Source organism: Siniperca chuatsi, linkage group LG12 (genome assembly GCF_020085105.1).
Source record: "Siniperca chuatsi isolate FFG_IHB_CAS linkage group LG12, ASM2008510v1, whole genome shotgun sequence".
Taxonomy (NCBI): domain Eukaryota; kingdom Metazoa; phylum Chordata; class Actinopteri; order Centrarchiformes; family Sinipercidae; genus Siniperca; species Siniperca chuatsi.
This window is the reverse complement of record NC_058053.1, coordinates 18,604,888-18,626,533: the sequence shown is the minus strand read 5'-3', so window position 1 is coordinate 18,626,533 and position 21,646 is coordinate 18,604,888. Positions and strand designations below refer to the sequence as shown.

General features: G+C 38.3%; 2 protein-coding genes across 2 annotated transcripts in view; one reads left to right on the top strand and one right to left on the bottom strand.

The window, feature by feature from the left end:
* Positions 1 to 259: 259 nt before the first annotated feature.
* LOC122885805 (four and a half LIM domains protein 2) lies at positions 260 to 5,301 on the bottom strand. Its single transcript, XM_044217453.1, has 6 exons — positions 5,150 to 5,301; positions 2,273 to 2,448; positions 1,970 to 2,144; positions 1,572 to 1,741; positions 988 to 1,174; positions 260 to 884 (listed from the first exon to the last, which is right to left on the bottom strand). The coding sequence occupies exons 2-6, from the start codon at positions 2,426 to 2,428 to the stop codon at positions 733 to 735; spliced, it is 840 nt and encodes a 279-aa protein (XP_044073388.1). The 5' UTR covers positions 2,429 to 2,448; positions 5,150 to 5,301; the 3' UTR covers positions 260 to 732.
* Positions 5,302 to 16,832: 11,531 nt separating this feature from the next.
* LOC122885121 (cytoplasmic protein NCK2-like) overlaps positions 16,833 to 21,646 on the top strand; it is a 42,814-nt gene continuing 38,000 nt past the window's right edge. Inside the window, exon 1 of the mRNA XM_044215817.1 lies at positions 16,833 to 17,100. The gene's annotated coding sequence lies outside the window, so the exon portion shown is untranslated. The remainder of the gene's footprint in view (positions 17,101 to 21,646) is intronic.

Sequence of the window (21,646 nt, the reverse complement as noted above, 5' to 3'; positions counted from 1 at the left end):
TCACTTTTCTTGATTTAATTACAGTAGGCTAATTAGCAGCTTTGGGACCCATGTTTGAACTAACATTGTGGTTTTAAAAAAAAAATTAAAAGGATAAATGAATTCTAAATTCCTCTTAAGAGGTCTTAGACTCACCAATCTGCGGTAACATTTGTATTTTTTATAGTGCCAATAGAAACATTTTGACCCCTTTGGCTGTTTTCTGAAATTCATGTGATTTCATGCACAGCTATAGCTAGCGATTATAAGAGTAAAGACACAATTTTGATATATTTAATTAGCAGAATTCATTCACAAAACCACTAATAACAGCATCAAGCTAGTCCATGCACAAAGTAGTTATTATTATTATTATTATTATTATTATTATTATTATTACACTTCAAAGTGGATAGTCTACATAAATATTGTAGATTTATTTCAAAATGCTTCATACAGTGTCTATCTGCAAACATGTTGCTATTTCAGAAGCAAATGTCTTTACATTCATGCCAACAGTTATTTTATTAGTAAGGACTTTTTCTCAAAGAGTGAACATTTAACTTAAACTTTCTAAATTCAAATAACACTGTTAGTAGTTTGTATTTCATGGCATAAAACAATGTACATTCATAGTAATACTAGGTAGTAAGGATGCTAGGCTCTGTGCTCTGATAGTATTTTTTGTATCTGTCATTCCTCTATCATAACATGGTCATCCAATCAGATGTATCCGTCGTCCCACAGACTGAATTAGATGTCCTTGCCGCACTCTGGGCACAGGATATCATCGCGTTCAGTGAGGAAGCCACGGCCAACTAGGGACACGGAGCACTTCTTACAGTTGAAGCAGTCATTGTGCCACTGGCGCTCCTCAAAGGAAATGTACTTGCTGCCTCCAAGGCCTGAAATATTAAGAACAAGTCCAAGTCAAAACTACTGAGAAACATTTTATATACAATCCTTTTTAGATTCAGGAAGACCAATAAATTGATAAATTGTGATTACCACTAATGGGGGTGGTGCAGGAAGCACACTTCTTGGCATAAAGGTTGCAGAAGCAGTTGAGACAGTAGGCAAAGTCATCTCTAGAGGTAAACCTCTGGCCAGACAGCTGCTGTTTGCAGCTAGTGCACAGGAAGCAGTCCTTGTGCCAGGGCTGGTCATGGTAGGTCACCCCGCCAGTGGTGATGGGCTGATAAGAAAGAACAAATGGTAAATGGACTGTATTTGTATAGCACCTTTCTAGTCTTCTCACTCAAAGCACTTCACACTACATATCACATTCACCCAATTCACACACTGATGGCAGGTGCCAACTGCTCATCAGAATAGGACACTGCCCAAGGACACTTCGACACGTGGGCTGGGGGAAGCTGGGATCGAATCGCTGACTTTCCGATTGGTTGACGACCTGCTCTACCACCAAGCCACAGCCACCCCAACAAGAGTGTCATATTGTCACACTTTTTTGTTGCACATACATGTGTAATCATGGTTCTTTGAGTGAAGATGGAGAATAATACTACTTTAACTACTTTGAAAATCAGCTACACTTGAGAGTTTATGATATGTACAATTGGGTGTCCTACCTTCTTGCAGTGCACACACTGCATGGCAAACTGCTTCTCATAGCAGGGCACACAGAAGTTATGGTTGTCCTTAGGGATGAAGCTCTTGGTGCCAATGGGCTGCTGGCATCTCTGGCAGGTGAAACACGTCTCATGCCAGCTGTTCCCCTTGTGCTCCATCTTCCTGGAGCCTTCAGAGAAACATGAACATAGAACATAGTCAAGGAACAATATAATATACACTTAGCAGCATTCATTGTAGTATTTGTTTTACTTCAACTCACATGTACTGCAAGATTGACAATTAGATTGAGTGACAAGAGAGCAGTTTTTTCATATCAGAAATTGCATTTTACTATCTGTTGTGTTGGTATCGGTTTAACTTAAATACGTTGCCCTCTTTGTTGCTTTCTTCCTACCTGGCATGATGGTTTTCTTGCAGTCATGGCACTTGGAGGAATACTCATTGGAGTAGCACTCAGTGCAGAGGAGCTGTTCATCCTTGGTGGAGAAGGGCTTGTCCACCAGCGAGCGCTTGCACTGGAAGCACATGAAACAGTCCTCATGCCAGTGACGGTCCTTGTAGGACAGATCCTAGAAGAACATCAGATGGACAGTCAGAGCTAGGCCAACTTTGATGATAATTAATGTTCAAGTCAGAAAGACACAGACAGAGCATATTATGGCTCATATGTACGATGTATTTTGTGACCTTTCTTTACCCTGGTGTTGCAGCCAATGGGCTTCTTGCACTCCTCACAGGTGTTGGAGTATAGGCTCTCATAGCATTTCACACAGTAGGGATTCTCCTCTCTCAAAACATACTTCTTCCCAAACAGGGACTCCTTACAGTAGTGGCAGTCGTAGCGCTCTGTCATTTTGACCCAGGGTCACTCACCTGAGAGAGAGTGGGGAAGACAAAGAGACACAGAAAGTGAGAAGAGAGAAAGTATTCTGTCACAGATATGTGACTTTTGACTGTGACAGCAGTAGGAAGCTGAGGTAGACTACCACATCTGGTTAATTTCACTATGAAACAGCTTAATCTGGATGATTTAATAAACATTTTAGACATCCTATCACCTAAATAACATGAAGCTTTGTAGACAGCTTTGTCTTTTTGCTACTCAGTTCAAATACATTTTTGCAGTGACACTGACACTCAGCAGAGAGCAATTTCTTAGAGATCGTAAAATCCAAACAATACACGTTTTCTTGGACACATTCAGTGTCAAGATCCTTCACATTACAGGGTTTTTCCATGTTGCATTTTACCCCTTTCATCTCTCTCTCCCATCTCTCAGCAGTCCTTCATTTTGTTCTCTGTGTCAGAAGTAGAAGGTGACAGATGAGGAGGATATAAATAACTCCTATCAGTCCTGCTTAGAGACAGTCAACGTTTGCCCTGTTGCATACCAACGCTCACCATGCCACTGTACACTGACCCATCCATCACCTCACATCCAGCTGTCAGCACCAGATCACAGTATCCCTTGTCATCACGCATGTGTGTACGTGAGTGTGTGTCGGTGTATAAGTGGGTTTGAATGACACTTGTAATAATGGCCACTCACAATCTGCAGCTGTTTGTGGTCTGCCTGTTAAGCCATCTGGTTATCCCTGTTATCCATATACCTGTGCCTAAATACTCTTACTCTCTGATGACCAAGGAGGCGATATATTTGAGTGCTTGTATGTGTGTCTTTGTGAGTGGCATAGAGAAGATATGAGAAGAAACAGCGGGTGTAAAGGTGTTGTTGTCCGGTGTCCCAGCGTTTACAGGCTTTTTGTTTGTTACTCACACACTCTACTATTCATATGACCATATGTCCATTGATTCCTCAGCAAAGCTTTGACCATATAAGGAGGCTAGAAAAAAGCTGGAAAACTCATTTCCCCTTACACATTCTCTCCTCACTGTTTCATTCTTTTCTAATTTTCTTAATTTCTTGCATTTCTGTTTTTAATTGACCTGCTCTCCTCTGTTGTTATTCCCTTTATCTTGCAGTTTTATTGTTCTTGTACTGTCAGAACTTCTTCCCCTTGATCTATTTGTGATCTCTGTGTATTCCATCCTCAGTGGTCCAACATGAGATTTGTGAGTGATTTGTTATGTTCCCACCATTCAAGAGGTTAGTATCTTTTATCTGGCTGAAGGTGAGATGTTTAATCTGCCTGTCCTTTCTGCTCTGAGTTATTCTCAACCCCTCCCACATTCCCTCAATGTCTGTAGCTCCCACCATGACTCACCTAGCTTATATAAGGATTTATCTGATGCCTAAAAATAAAAAAAGGATAATCTCAACTGCCACAAATAAAACCGTCAGCTATTCAGACATGTCATGCAGCTGTTTCCCAGTTTCTGGGGTCTCTTTGATGCTGCCCATCTGGGAGTCTCTCAGTGCAAACTGCTTGATGCCAAACTCAGCTACAGCCAGTTGGATGGCAAGTGTTTGACCACTGTGCAGCCAGGTCTATCCCTAGAAAGTTCCACTGTTTTCACCAAGACAATCAACTCTCTGTGCATAAAAAAATGGGTTGTTTTGTTTACATTTAGTTATTTTCCAGTTTTTGAAAGGAATTCTATCATCTTATGAATTTAAGTGCCTTATATGGGTTTAGAAATCCTACATTCTACAGATCTTTATTCATATTTCTAGATGTTTAAGAGGTGCATTGTCTTTAAAATGTTATCCAACCATCTAAAGAAATGCAAACCATAAACCAGTACTTTCTCTGACAGTGAGACCTCTAAACAGCTTACTCACATACATTTTCTATTCTTCCAAAGTTATTCCCGGTCAATTAAATAACAACAGCCACTAATAATAGCCTTGTAAGTGGATAATGGAATAAATGTTAAATCAAGTTCAGCTCTGAATTGAAAATGTTCTTATTAAATCCTGAATTATAGTTCACGCTCAAAGTAAATGGAATGTAAATAAAAGTTTGCAGTTTAACCTGACCCCATTCAACAACTGTAAAATGACAAGCTACTGTATAGATACTGTGTTCCTCTACTATGTAGTGATCTTTTTCAGGAACCTTTCAAGTCCATTAGTTGTTGTATTGTATTAACAGGTACTTTTTTGCGCTGTAAAGCGACAAAAAAGCAAAAGAACAGACCAGTTTTGCCAAAATGGAAGTCACAGTTTTGTAATAGCAAGAAAGGTGCTGACACCTTTATCAACACAGTTTTGCTGAAGGGAAGCGTGAGCTTGATGAGAAGGGAAGAAAGAAGAGTGGAAATGAGCTCTGCTAACGGGGTCAACAGGGTTTGTGCATTTTTTTGGACAAAAATAGATGATATAATTATTTAATAAAAGAGGAAGTCTGGCTGTCTCTGAGACAGACAGGAGGACAGAAAGTTTGAAGAGAGAAGAGGTCGTTAAATAGTGAAGGTACTGTGCAGGTGGAAAGAGGGAGAACATGAGCAGGTGGGTGGGGAGGCAGATAGGAGGATGCCAGAGCACAGTGAGCAGCTGCGTCCCGGAGAATGGAAGACATGGTAAATGAAGACCAGTGAAAGGATGAATGGGTGGAAAGATGGACGAGTGAATGGATGGATAGTGGAGCAGTTGAACAGAGTTGGGTCTTACCTTCCTGTCTGAGGAGTGTGTGCCTGTGCGGAGTCTGGGGCAGACTGAGAGAGGAGGCTCTGGGTGAGCTGTAGTTACTCCTGATTGCATTACTCCACCCATCAGGGGCTAATTGAAAACGGTTGGAGGGGCAACTGAGGGGGAGGGGTGTGTGTGAGGGGGTAGCAAGGGGGCAGGGAATCTTTTTTGAGATGATCTATAAATACAGAGGCGCTTCACAGAGATAACCCCAAAGCCCCTTTCACTTGCTCATTCAGTCACCAGCGAGACCACCGTGTGGCCTTTTAAGGTCACTCTCTCACATACTCACTCAGTGATTCACTCACTCACTCACTTAAATTTTACTTCATCTTTCTAATATTTTTGTTTCTCCCCACAGCAGCCTTATCATATCATCCCTCCCTATCCCGCTTCCTGGAGAAAAGCTAATTATTCTTGTCAACTGCTGTTTTCTTTACATCAGAGATATCTGTGGTTATCATGATCATAATATTGCACACACACACTGTTACATAACGCCACAATTTTCCTATGGCCTTTGATATATGAAAGGATGGAAAGGATGCCAAGGGTCAAATGTCAAAGATTGTTGTCCTGTGAGATTTGTCCCTGCTCATATGTCTCATCTGTCTCTACCTCCCTATATTTCTCCTCACAGGGGAATACACATTCAATCCCAAACCTCCAATGTGTTGGGTACAGTATCCAGGCCTGGTAATGACAGACACCCACATGGTTTCTAAGAAAATTGTAGCACTATTTTCTGCAACCCAATACTCTCTTGTTCACACTGCTACACACCCTCCATCAACCCCCATGCTCTCCCCAATTCTTTCTTTCCTTATCCCAACTCTCTCTCTCTCTCTCTCTCTCTCTCTCTCTCTCTCTCTCTCTCTCTCTCTCTCTCCCTGTCCGAAGCAGGTTTTCCTGACCTGGTGGCCCCTGGACGCTCTCCAGTGAGAAAATGCGTCACTAGATTCAAGTGCTCTATTTTTAGACCACCATAAGCAGACTGCTGCAACACAAAGTGTCATATCAGTTTGTGTGTGTGTGTGCTGCGTCTATGTGTATGCGTGTATTTATATTTATATATGTTGTATCATGTAGAAAAAGAGGTCTATCACTTTGGACCAGACTAAAATATTTCAACAAGTATTAGATGGATTGCTATGAAAATTAACATTTTGTACAGTCCCCAGAGGATGAATCCTTGAGTGAAATGTCTCAACAACTATTGGATGAATTGTAAATTTGATACACACATTCATGTTACCCTAAGGACGAATTGTAAGAACAATGGTGATCCCTTAACTTTTCATCTAATGCAGGTTCATATTTTAATTTGTCCATTATTAATGACATTCCCATCAGCCTCAGCTGTACTTTTGTTTAGTGCTAATACGCACGTTAACATGCTAAAATGCTAAACTAAGGTGGTATACCTGCTAAACATCAGCATGTTAATATTGCCATTGTGAGCATGTTAGTATGCTCACGTTAGCATTGAGCTCAAAGCACCACTGTGCTAAAGTACAGCCTCACAGAGCAGCTAGCACAGCTGTAAACTCTTAGTCTTGTTTAATTAGCTGTGGCAAGGAGATATAAATAACAATGTGTTTTCTTTTACTGCTCTTACATGCCAGGTGCTCCAAATGCCAACTGGAATTAAAATATCATCACCAGGAACTTTTCAATTTCTGTTTAAATGTAGATAATAGCTTAGCAATGCTGTCATGAATGCCACTCTAAACAGCTTTGAAACAGGCAGCTGGGACAAACAGGAATCTGGGTTGTTCGGACCAGTGGGCGAAATTGAAGTCAGATGACTCGAAGATGTTGTACTAGATCTGAGGTCAAGACTGAATAGATTTGATTTGATTATTCTGCCTAACAGACACGTGGCATTTTTTCATTAATGCATCCAATGCTCTTCTAAAAAACTACAAGGATTTCCCTCATAAAACCTGAGCAGAGATATAAACCACATATTCAATTTCAATTCAATTCACTTTTATTTATATAGAGCATAACAGAAGTTATCTCAGGACACTTGTCGTATAGAGCAGGTCTAGACCATACTCTTTATACATATGTTCACCATGTTCCTCTTATATTGCCAACATTAAACATCAGCAATACTTAAGTATTTCACCCAGGTGTGGGAGACAGTCATTTCAATTCAGTTCACTTAATTTCAGACATGTGGTTTAATTAACACCTCAAGGCCTAATCTGTTTTATGCCCAAATGAAATATTGTCCAGGACTGCCCTGGCATGCCCTCAGTCATTGCCCCCCATCCCTCAGCCTTTGCTTCTTGCCTGTGTTCAGCTGGAACACAGTTATCCCTCCCCTACTCCATGCTCTGGATCGAGGCCTCCAACTCAGCTGCTAAGGCCAGGGGATAAAAGTGCAGCTGTCTGGGCACTGCAAGGCTATCGTGATGCTAAAGCCTGGTGCTTACTTCTGCTGCAAATACAGCCATGTGGAAAGGTCAAGCCAGGCAGATCCCATCATCACTAGTGGGCCGTTAATCATTAATGCCACAGCAACCAATTGGATTGGAATTTCTCTGGGTCATCCAAGATCCAATATGATCCTCTGGAAGAACTTCACTGCACTGCCTGTCACATAGGCTGAAATGGATCCCAGCAACTGACTATAAAGAACGTGCAGCGTCATAATGAAGATTTCAAATGGGCAATTAGAGCTGATGAAGAGGGACAGAATCATTTTGCGCTCCCACTGTGGGAATATGGTATACTTACAGCTTAGCAAGTGTACAGCAGGAATTTTTTAAGACTACTGTAGCCTTGATTTGACGTTAAAGACTCACTAGACTAGATTGCGCGCACAAAAGGAACAGTTTAACATTTTGGGAAATACTCTTATTTGCTTTCTTGCTGACAGTTGGATGAGAAGATCGTTACCACCCTCACAGTATGTTATGTCTGTTCAATATAAGGCTACAGCTAGCAGCCAGTTACCTTAGCTTAGCACAAAGACTGGAAATGGGGAAACAGCCTGGCTCTGTCCAGTGGTAACAAAATCCACCTACCAGCACCTGTAAATAAAGCTCACTAATTAACACGTTTGTTTAATCTGTAAAAATGTCATGTTGCCGTTTTGAGAGGGTTATGTGCCAAACTATTTTTTGGCCAGGAGAGACTTCAGGAAGCTACTGCTCCCAGCCAAAAAAAATGGTTCCGCATATAAGTCCCCGTAAAACCATAACATGTAATTTTTACACTTTTGTACAGATTAAACAAACAAAATATAACATGTAAACTAGTGAGCTTTAGAGATGCTGGTAGGTGAAGTTTATTACTGTTGGACAGAGCCAGACTAGCTATTTCCCCCCTCTTTCCAGTATTTGTGCTAAGCTAAGCTAACCAGCTGCTGGCTGTATCCTTTCATCTAACTCTCGGCAAGAGAGTAAAAAAGTGTAAATGTCAAACTATTGCTTTAACAAGCCACAACCTATGACAACATCTGAAGTAGAAGTTAATCAACATCAGTGCAGGGAGTTAATTTAAAAAAGTATAATTATACAGTACATATTGTATATCTACATTAGAATAGTTTGAATGTATACCACAATATAGTCATTTATTTCACAAGAAAACTCAAAGGCACTCTCTTTTTAAACAATTAAAATGCCTTTATTGTCGTGGCATGGTCATGTTATACCTTAAAACAAACTCCAACATGTTTCAGCATCAAGCCTGCCTTGGAGTTTTCTTGTAATTTTTGTGTCCACTCTTTTTCAAAGAGCATCTCAAACAAACTCGGTTTGAGTCCAGGAAGTGCTGCTACCCAAACATGTTTTGACAGTAATTTATTTCTTTGCTATCCTACATTTTAATTTAATGTAATCATAATTGTTCTTGAGTAATTAAATTCTGCTCTCAACAGGACAAACTGTAATAATTAAATAAAATTCGAGGTAATACTGGCCTGTGTCCTGAGATTGGGGTGAGGGCATGGCTGCAAGAACTTCATGCACTGGGAAAAGAGATGACTTCCCTCATCCATTTGCCAGCTACTGACTTACAATCATTCCATCCTAAACACAGGATTTTGTGTGTGGTTATTGTGTATAATTAGAATTAGGCCCCAAGCAGTAAAAGTAAAATTAGTCAAATTTAGCCTTACTTAACCTCAAATTGCTGCTTCAACTAGCTCCTACTATTTCATTCAAATAATGTACTGAGAGATTTGTTTGCAGTATGATTTCAGCAGGGCATTGCATCAAATGCACATAATGAAGTCCACATGATGACAGCATGTGGCTCTTTTATGGATTCCTGTAACTGCTCAAACAAGTATTCATATGAAAGATATGAAAGATATTATGCTAATGGGTGTAATAATTTACTAAATGATATGGGGTATGATCATGTGGTGGATGGAAGAAAAGTATGCAGAAACATCCCCTCCTCTCCTCACAAAACTGAATTGTGGAGCCTCACTGTATTACTGCAGAGGCAAAAAATAAATTAGGAATCATGCATAGGCTACAAGTCAAAGGTATATCTTTAAACTGTCAAAGATTCAAAGCTATTTATATATTTATCCCTTACAGATGGACTGTGTAGCCTGAGGTCCCATTATTCATTGTGAAGCCAGACAGAGATGAGTGGGATCACTTTTCATGATAGCTTACCGCTGTGTGTAATAGTCTGCAACAGGATGCTTTTAAACTCAAATCATTTAAAACAAAACAAGTAATAAAGAGGAAATATGGGAAAGATGTTTATTGTGTTTACTTGTCTGAAGATACTTCAGATGGGAAGTCAGGTGAGTCCCTAGCCTAGGATATTAACTTTAAGAGGCTCCTGCTCATTAATTCATGCATACACTCATCCATCCTTATATTCACCCAGCCATGCTTACCTTTTTATTCCTTAATTACTTAATGATTCCTACCCCAGCATGCATTAGGACAGATAGGAAGGGGGAAATAAAAGTAATTACACGTACACACAAAATGGCTAAAGAACATTTTTAATGGCTAAATGGAGTTAGAAATTTGTGAACCTACAGTATTACCTTTGTCCACACTAAAACACCTGTCTCCTGTGCACATTTCTCTGGTCAGTGTGGTTGCTTTGTCCCCTGACATTCAATTTCTGACCACGATTAAAAGCCTCCTGTACTCATTTTCACTCTTTCTTTGCTGGGTGCCATTGCAGTGATGTGGGTCTATATATATGACACAGCAAATCTTCAGTCATTTAGCCTGGTGTTGTGTTCCCAGACCACTAAATCCCTGCAGAGACTGGTGGGATGTTTCAACCCCAGCAGTCACCAGACACTTTATTTAGATGCTGAAGTTTGTCTCTTTGTTCCTTTTTCCTTTTACATATGTAATCACAGTTAACCTGACACCACAACATACAGAATTACTATGATCTGCTTTCCTCTGGTATAATCTGGATGTTACTGTGACATTTCTGCGATTAATATGAAGAGAGTAGAAAGGATCCTTATAACAGCATTAATATTTTACTTGGATCTGTTAATGGCATTATCATGTTACACCCTTCCCTTAAAAAAAGCTCTTTTTTGCACTCACTAATGAGGAAAGGCGATTTAATGATCAGTGTTATTTTTTTTTACAGTTAAATACTTTTATAGCCATCTATTTTATGAACTACGTGGGAGTACACTGACATTTTAGGGATTTGTTCCTTTACTAAAGGTTAATTACCATCTCATCCCCTTCTGATGATGCCTCAGTATAAAATCCAGCTCTTTTAATTAGTTTAAGTGAGAAGTCCCAGCCTTAATAACTTATCTTATTTCTCTCATGTTCCCATTCACTAAGCGGGTGCTGCAGTCTCATCTGACTTGCTGCGTTTATCTTACTAATTCTGTCTGTTGCAAAGCAAGGACAGCTGTCATGGTGGCAGCTAGTACCAAGCCCCATGTCCCAGAATACAGATCCAAAAGATCTGGTGGGTGGTGGAAGATCGAGGCTGGTGGTGTGGTGGCAGCTGGGGGCCAACTGTGTCCAACGGTCCCCACTTTGTAATGCTGTTAGGCTTTAAGTTATTTGGCTATTCTGACAGCAAAGGCCTATATTGGTGAAAGAGATTTTTACTTTTGTTGTGTCAAAAAAATTAATCAGGTTTTGTTTCCAACACCGTCCCACAAAGTATCACTAGGTTGAAACTACAAATGAGTTTGCTAATTTGAATAATTTTGTTCAAAGATTCATAGTCACGCCATGCCATTAATACATTTCCTTTTTGCTAAGCTAAGCAATAGTATCATCTTTCAAACTCACTTCAGTATATGCATCATTAAGCGATCGCATCACCAATCAAAACGCTATAATAGGCCTTTTCACAGGCCATGTCACAGTAGGAAAAGCACAGGTGTAAATAATAAAATGAAACATGGCTGAATTCCATTTAGCTCCCTCAGTTTCAGGGTCCTGGTATAGATCTTTTTTCACGGTTGACATTATGATATGATAGCATGATATGACATAAAATCACAGGTAATTTCAGGATCCTGCCACTGTGCTGGTTCACTGTCATGGCTTATTGGAAACTTACCTAACCCTAACCCCAAGGGAAGGGAATGGCAGGGAATGTTAGAGCTGGTAGGCATGAAAAGTGGACAGAAAAATTTAAAAAATAAACTAATATGCCCTTGGCTCCATGACAGTTACGTACAGTGCTGTTTTTGACTATTTTCAGTTCAATAGTAAATTCAGTCTGTTGCTGTTTCAAACTGTCTCTTATAGTTCAGGACAAAATTACGTCTATACAAACACTGTTTAGTAGTGTAATGACTCAACAAACTCCTATCTGCAACAGAATTATCTTATCATGATTGTTTCTGTGGCTTTTCTGTGGTCTTTCAGTAAACATTTAACCAGGAAGTAACAGATTCTATATCACAGCTGAGCTAACAAAAGCTTCAGTCAATGACAATAATGATTCATTATACTAAGTTTAGCTTGAGAATTTGGTGTTAAAGATTTGTTCGTATATATGTACTGAACATCTCTGCGTAGTCGGTCTGTGTCCAACATTTGTAAATTTTAGTGTGCTTCTCTGCATAGCAAAGAGTTGGAAGTCTATAGAGCCTCTCAGAGAACTTTGCTCTCAGAACTTGGGCTAGAACACGTAATCCTCCACATGCAAAACTTCGCTCTGTGCGAAGATGACAACATCTGCCTAGAAAGTGACCAGCGCGGCTGGCCAAGAAATAGTCCTCACATAACCCTCCCGTAAAACTACAACATGTCATTGTTACACTTCGGTTTTTGTACGGATTAAACAAACGAGATATAACGTCTTAATTAGTGAGTTTTAGAGGTGCTTATAAGTGGATTTTGTTGCCTTCCGATAGAGGCAGGCTAGGTGTTTCCCCCTGCTTCCAGTCTTTATGCTAAGCTAAGCTAACCAGTTGTTGGCTGTAGCTTTATACTAAAACGGACAGATATAAGATAGGTATCGATCTTCTCATCCAACTATCGGCAAGAAAACGAATAAGCATATCCCAAAATGTCCAACTATTCTTTAACATGGACTATGTTGCCAGTTTATTAGATACAAATCGTTTAAGCTGAGAAGTGTTTCTAATATTTTAAACTAAACATTTTAACCTTCATGAGTTCATTCATTAGTTTTAACTAGGTGTGCTTAATAAACTGGTGTATGTTAACACACAAATAAATTATATTATTATTTGTATTGTATAGTTGCAGTCTTGTGCCCTGATGGTAAATTTTTATTTGCAAATTATTATTTGCAGTCTAGTGTCCTCTGAAATAGATTTTTCACACTGGAGGATGGTTTGGAGATGACATGCATGAAAACACAGCCACAACAAAAAAACACATATAACCATACATTTCATCATACACATCTTCTACATTTTATGTGAGTCACATTTCACTGGGCCTGGAGGCCATAGCATAGCAAACGTAGCACGGGGGCCACTGGTTCATCACGTACATCATCACTTCCAATCAGGTGGACTTAAAGACTGGAGCCTTTCTGCCAAACTAAACATAGTTTCATCATCGTTGTAACTAAAGCTCTGCTCAGCTGCAGGACTCTCAGCAGTCACTCAGTGGGGTGATCTGGTGTGGCTGGTGAGAATATGAGGGGCGTGGATCTAAAATGGAAGACATCCTGGTTATAGCAGTGGCAGATAAAGTGTTGACAAGTGTTGCTCAGCCTCAATTAATAAGTCAAGCTCTCCTTGGGCTTAAGAGAGGAGGGGTTGAATCCCCTAAAGCAGTCACAGACCACCAGATGGCTAAGAATTTTATGTTAAATGAAATTCAAACATTAAATCTAATAATACTGTGCATCTGGTAGTGTAAACATGCACCTCTGCTCTCTCCAGTTATGCTTGAGCCAGCTGTGTTAAAACAAGCCTAAAGTAAAACTTTAACAAATAAGTATGTGCTTGTACTTGCCTAATTTGCTTTCTAATGAAAGTGATTTGTTCAGGTATGAAAGTCATTGTCGATGTTGAAGTAGAGTAGGGAGTTGGGTGCGGGTGGTTCACCACTGGGTTGGTAATATTAATATCCTGACACTATAGTAATGACCTGGTAAAGATTGGTATGTGTGACGTGCACAAATGATGATGGAGACAGTGATTAGCTTTTCTGCCAGGGATGCTCTGCCCCCTTGTGATAAGAAATTCAACAATTCAAGAGACACATTTCTGTGCATGAAACTTTGTTTTTAATTGATATGATTTTGCTCACATTTTACTTCAGAAATTAAAGTATTGTTTTGCGCTCAGGCCTGTCACTTTCAGTTTCAGATCCCAAAAACTCAGATGAGTATCAAAAATGCACATTTCACTACTGCTCTTTCCAGTGTAGGAATAATGCTTTGACACATGGAGGCGCTGTGGAACAAGGAACAAGTGAATTAGTTCACACCAGTGTACCTGTTTTATTAATTTTAGATGTATTCTTTATTTCATGTTAACTTTTATGTCGTGAAAAATTGTGGAAAACTTACTTTACGTGTTACTTTATGATTCAGAACATTTTTTTTTCTGTATGATGAAACTTGATCTTATCAGAAAATGTCAACATCCTTTTAACACCAAAATAGGATTGACTCATTTTTACCAAGTTTTAAAATATGACGTAAACCTGTTAGCTGGTGACTCACTGTCACTACAAGAAAAAGGTTTACTCATCCAACACTCATCTTTTCAGGACTCATAAGTCAAACCATAATATTCTACAATGTATTTCAGCTTGCATATAGATCACTGACAAATATGAGAACAAGGAGGGGACCCAGGACTGAGCCCACTCATGCTAAATTTAATTTCTCTCTGATGATAAACCCTCATTATTGTTAAATACAAGACCTGCTTATTTAGCATGTCTTCACTATATTATTTAAACCTACTGTACACATTTTATCTGAACATCTCAAGGTTGACATTGTCTTTTTTTTATTTGACATGAATGTACAAGTATAGCATCCTTTTCCATGCTTGACATCTGCAGAAAAGAAATCATTTAACCCACCACAAGTCCCATTTCTCAAGTGCAATCATGTTTTCTTTATATAACAATACTCTTTCATAGATTTATATATCATGTACAAAACCTATATTTTTATTCTTCATGCTCCTTGTTGTAGTATATAGTATAAGCTCATATAGTTTTACTTCCCTTATGCACTTATTTTTGTAGGCCTACTTCATTTTGTGGCGCTTATGACATATACATGGGAAGAATAAAGTTGATCTTATCTGACTTCAGTGTAGCCTCATTGTCATATAGTGTGGGCAATAGTATCTAGTTGAAACCAGCCTGTTTTGTGTAAGTTAATATTACCTCATATTTTTATTACGTCATACAGTATGTCAGATGTTCCAAAATTTTGGAAATAACATATGTATCTGAATTTTAAAGCTCATTCTTGACCCGGGAATGAATACATTTTACAATGTAATCTGAATTTAATATGAACGTTTCTGTATAATTTAGCACATTTTTGGGAGTTTTTTGTGGCGTTTTTTGGTCTGTGGAAACTCAACATTTCTGCCATTTGGTGTAACTGGCAAAGACATTCTGTCAAGTGCAGAAGAAAGAAATGTCTGTAGATAAATGTACTTTATGTGTCACTGTATTAAGCTCTGTTGAATTTCATGAATGGGAGGAATGTGTTGACTCAGAGAGAGGCGGAATGGCCTTTATGAGTTCACAAGACTCCTTCCAAGACTCGCTTGTATTATAGAAATGTCAGACCAAGATGAACATATATAAAAGACTGTAAAGCAAACTTTGTCATCAGCAAGCGGCGATAGAGTTTGTCCCTTCTCCTCTGGCGTTGTCCTGCAGCCTGCTTGTTGTATGATGCACAGATCGTAAAGCTACTTGAGGCAAATTGTGGTTTGTGATATTGGGCTATACAAATAAAAGTGACTTGACTACTAGTCCCGGCGTTGGTGACGTCACCAACGAGACCGGCGATCAAGCTAACCGAAGACGGCAGGCTCACGCCGGAAATTAAGTGATGTTCCTTCAAAATTAAAGTTTTTACTTTTCGCTTCAATAACTGTTGAATGGAACAAAATGCCAGGAGTGAGTAAACAGCACAGTACAGAGAAAATAGAAAGAATGTTAGCATAAGTAGGTACAAAAATAAATTATTAATAATAAATGAATACAAAATAATAAAAAGAGAAGACATTAAGCAACAAACTAATTTACAGTCATTACAGCTTTAGTGAAGATTTAGTGGTCTTTAAATACTGCTCACATTCTTTATGGAAAACACAAAAAAATACTTTTTGTTGGTAAATTTACATTTATCTATATGAAACTCAGCTAAGATAATTACAAGACTGATTATGTATGCTTGTTTTTAATTTTCTCTGATATAGCTTAAGAACCGAATTTGAATAGTCACAAAAACTGTACTTCACTAATAAAATATGATACTTTTAAGTTATGGATTAAACTAACCACCAGTATTTAAAATAGTTAAATTAGCTCCACCTCGACCATCTGCAACATTGAGATACTGTTTATACTTGAATGCATTTTTAATAATAATAATAATATAATAATATAATTTATAATGATATAACACTAAAAGGGGTCATTCTTGCAGAATAGTGACATTTTTTAAATAACTTCTTAAAACGTACTATCTTTAAAAAAAAGCCCTTTAGTTCAAAGTCTTGTTTTTCTAGTTCCACCAAATTTTATTTGTTGTTTGTTGTTTGATCTCATTTTATTGTAGCCTACTTTGGGTATTTAATTCTATTTTATTCACTTTACTTTACTTTGCTGGACTTGTGGTGCGGATTTGTTTTTACTTTCAGTTTTTCCATCGTAAAGCACTTTGTAACATTGTTTTTAAAGGTGCTATATAAATAAAGTTTAACATTATTAATAATATTATTCTGCCTGCATAATGAATACTTTTTTTTGATACTTGGACTATATTTCGCTGGTAATACTTATATACCTTTACACAAGTCCTTTACTTGTAACACAGGCAGGTATTTTCACTACGTGAATATTGCTATTCATTAATAAGTATTACTGCAATGTCGAGCTGTATGGGAATTGAAGTAGTCAGTGACACCACTGAAACTGTTTGTATAACATACTGACAGCTGCTGTTACTCAAATGCTGTTTTATTTTGAAACCTGAGAACGGAAGTCGATAGTTCGTCAGGAGTCGCTTGACGGGAGTGATTGATGTGGAGGCAGTCAGCCTGCGACAAAAAAACAAGCGAGGATAGGTAGAGCACTACATGATCCGTCCACGTTTTAAATGAAAGAAATATTGTGAAACCCAATGATAGGTGGATTTAAACGTTATTTTTGTCGCTTTTACGCGGGCTTAGTTACTTATTGTTCGGTACGCGGGGTCTTATTTTGGCGTGTTGAGTGTGTCGCCGTTTGCCCATTCTCACTGGAGTGAACACTAAGGTAAGCCCGTAACCGCAACTGTGTAAGTTGGTGCAGTTTGTCGGGCTACTTTGCCCTCCCAAGCGCTGTTTAAACGTCTCTTTTCTTTGTTTTGTTTTGTCACGAAATTTTTAATCACAAACAGTCGCAAAAGTTGGGACAGAAATAGCAGCTTACTCGTCTCACTTTCTAGATTTGACGCTGGGTCTTTGTCCACTCAGATGTGGTTTAACTAGACATTGTGCTAGACCCGCGGTGACGGTGTACCTTGCATTTGTGCTTGTTACGATTAAATAGCACACTCTGTATGGCTTAATTTCCCACTCTTACAACTAAAACAGCTAGTTTAAATTTATCCACTTACCTATTTTGCAATATTTGCACGGGGGCACTTCTTAAAGGCCTGTAAGCTCAGGCTGCTATAGCAATAACGTTACACAAGCAGGTCTTTAGACATCTGTTCTCCAAGACATCTGTTTTGTTTGACATATTTTCTACATTTCTGTTCTTTATTTACTTAATTTAAAAACACATTTAGTTATTTGTTTGTTACTAGAGTGCATGGCGTATGTCAGAGCTTCAGTTAAAAACGCAATAGTTGACACAATGAACCACATTTGCAAAAAAATACCATAGATTGGTGCCACATGCCGAGCTTGACTGTCAGTGTGTCTAGTGGCTCTTCATGGTAACTACACCACATATCCTCCCCATCAATGATAAGGTGCATTGTCTGGAGTAGTTGCACATTAATTGTTTCTTTTTTTTTTCTTGAAGAGTAAGGGAGAAATGTTTTTGTTCCTCAGGCACTGTGTTGGTAATGTAGTGATTCAGGTTACTTCAAGGTACAGACTGCAGTTGTTGGTGCAGGAACACTTTCATGGCACACCTACTCTGCAGACACACCCTCTGTTAAGGGCACCATGATAAGGCAGAGTCTAGGACAAGGTTCGCTCAGCAGGTATGTGGAAGGCAAGGGCAATAATAGACTGCTAGGCCTGTATTACAGAAACTTCTTACCTCATGAGTTAAGAACTCCCAAGGTTAAAAAAATGTGACTCCAAATGCTTTTAAAACCAGACTAAAACTAGAAAGGTTACTACTCACTGGGTAAGAAGAGTACAGAGCTAGAAGTTTTTGTTAGACATGCCCTGATATCAGTGGTGGAAAGTAACATTTACTCAGTTTCTGTACTTTATACTTCCACTACATTTCAGAGGGAAATATTGTACTTTTTACTCCACTACATGTATCTGAAAGCTCTGACATTACATTACATTTTACACTCTGTAAAAGTCCTGCATTACAGTATTACTGCTTAAGCATGAGTGCTTCTTCCACCACTGCCTGATATAGTAGATTTGATGTTGAGCTCCATTCAGTTAAACCCTGATAAAACCCTTATTAGTTGGCAGAATATTAATCAACAGCAGTAATAGTCGATTAATTGTTTATGTAACTTTTAAGCAAAAATGCAAAAACAGTTATCTGGTTCCAGCGTCTCACAAGTAAAAAAAAAAAAGAAAAAAAGTCCTTTTATGTAAGCTGAATATCTGTGTGTTTTTGAGTGTTGGTCAGACAAAATAAGCAATAAGAATATGTCAACTTTGGGAACTTATGCTGTTTTCTGACATTTTTTTTTAGACCAAACAATTAACCTATTAATTGAGATAGTAATCCGTACATAAATTGATAAGAAAAATAATCGTTAGTTGCAGCCCTACCCTGTTCTACTGTATTTATTTTGCTTCACAATACGGTTTAGTCTTATATAAGGTATTTGTCAAGAGGTCAAGACTCAGCACGTGGCCCTTCAAGCCTCGTATAAATTGAGCTGTCAACCACTTAGTAGTTACTGCTTGTAAATGTAAAGAATCCCGGAAGTCAAATATATGTGAAAGCGTGAATCATTTCCTGGTCCTTGAAATAAAATTAGACTAGAAAATATGTTTTGAACAGATTGTATTTTCACAGTGGGGTTGGTATTAGTACTTTTGCTTAAGTAATGGACCTGAATACTTCTTCCACCTCCGCTTAGCACACCCACAGCCTAACTGCACCTGTGTGTTACCGGCCGAGCCTTCCCCTTTAAGGAAGGTGGCCTTGTGGGTACATTAACCAGCAGTGATGTTGTGAAAGTGAGCCTTTTCCTTACATTACTTTAGTCAGCCATAAAGTGCGTAGATGAGCTCAGGTTGCAGGCTGTGTGTTGTGTTTGCTGCCACAGAAATGTCTTCTTGTACTCTTCACAGCACAGTTCGTCCAGACTGTGAACAGCTAGCTAGTTAGCAGCTTCAAATCAGGCTAAAGTCAATTAAAATAGATTAAAAGCGGAGGGCTCCCAAATATGTTTTGCCATGGGCAGAGTAATCTGAGCGATCAGATTGATTGATCATGTTTTCTCTTGTGACTTTTATTTTTCAAGCTATTTGTTAGCTGTTAACTAGCTAGCTGTTCACGGTCTGGACCGACTGCTGCTAAGAGCAGAAGATGCCATAGTAACGTTTCATAAACAGGGACTTCTTATTTATTTTCTGTGCTAGCAAACACAACACACAGCCTGCAACCTAAGTTTATCTACACACTTTATGACTGACTAAAGTAACATAACTACCCCTCAGCGGCGACCAGCGGAAACACTGAAAACTCGAATATGACGATATGGTCAACTGCTATATCGCACATTAATTAAAATTCGAATATACTCGATATATCGCCCTGCCCTGGAAATCACTTCAGTTTGATGTTGAAAAGTGGAAAGGAAGGAGGAAACATTGTTGTTGCTAACTATATGTACAAGTAAAGCAATTCTAACAATTAAGTAGAACTGAAATGATGAATCGATTTAATCGATTTGATAGAAAAATAATAGGCAACTATTTTGATAATTGATTAATTGTTTTTGTAGTTAAAAAAACAAACATTCTCCCAGCATTTCCAGTGTGAGCATTTGCTGCTTTTCTCTTTTAAGAGCTTTGTTAAATGAATCTTTTGTGGTACACAGCTTAAAGATGAGTCACTGTGAATTGCCTCCTTTAGCCTCACAGACACACAAACTTATGGTACATTCTGGCGGCTCTTATCAAATAAAGTCAAAAATCTTGATAGTTAACCTCCAGGAAGTTGTCTTCAAACAGTCGACTAAGTAGTAAATACCAGAGATAAACTTGGGCAAGTTTTGTAATACCAGAGTTATGGTGTTTATTTCGAGTCCTAATGGAAAATTAGCAAACAACACTTCAGATTAATGATAAATATATTGATATCACTTTATTTCTCTACAGTAATGTGTGTAAGTAATTGCAACAATCTACATGTAATGATTAACAACATATCCAGGCTGATTAAAAAAAAGAACAGAGGTGTTACTGCTTGACTGTCATTATTAACACCTTGCAGTGGCATTCAGTTAGTTTGATATATTCAGTAGTGACTGATGATCACATGGAAACAAATTATTATTATTATTGTTATTATTATATATTTCCCAGTTCTCAAAGTTGACGAGGTCCATCTGACTGCACCGTTTAACAAGTGACCTGCCTGTGATGAAGTTTGGAAAACTGAGGTCTGTGGAGGATGGACCGGTGGTGTTTTACAAAGTTGATCAAGAGAACGCAGGATTTCTCGGTTACTTGCTGAGTCGTTATGCGTGGCAGCCTTGTCTACTTGTTTTGATGTATTTGTTTTTATTGTATGGGCAGATAAACAAAGTGGTATTGCAGGCTTGGGCTTGGTGTTACTTCTTAATAGATGACGAAGTAAAGCAGGAAAACTGTAAGTGACATTTATTCAACATTCATAATTTCATGCACAGTCCTGAATTTGTGTAAATAACAAACTGAATTTCTTTTCTTTCATTTGTTGGCTTCAAACACTTAACACGCAAATTTGTCATTTTAGCCACATCTTTACAGATGAAATAATAAGCACAATTCTCTTTTTTTCTTTATGTTTGATTGCACAGTTATGAGCTGAGGCTAATTACTGCACTCGTCTCTCTCTCTCTGATATTATGCTTAATGGGCCTAAAATGTCTTCACACACTACGTGATGAAATGTCACACAGTGCTTACACAACGCTTTCAACGTTAATCTATTGTTTTGAGTAGGAGTTGGTGGAAAAAGACTACGTTATTAACAGGAAATCGTTTGCTTTTTTGGGTGGCACTATTTTGTGTAATGTGAACTAAAGTGTCTTTTTACTCAAACATCAATGGGCTTATTACTGTATGTAGAAGGCACTATGAGTCTAGCATATTTGAACTGCACATAATGCAGAATAATAATTATACATTTAATAGTCTATGATAATTGAACAATAAAAAATTCATACTTTAATAATGTAATTGGTAGTTAAATAATTTAAGATATGAAATAAGATGAAATATCCGTCTTTTTATTTGAATGTGCACGCTGTGAGAAAAGGGTTTTAAAGTTGATTGCATCATCCTCTAACATTTTATGCCCCACACTAAATGGATTTTCTCCAGGAAAGTGAACTCTAAAAAGATTTATGTCACTTTAAAACACTTAATTACAGTATACGTTTATAGTCCATGCTTAT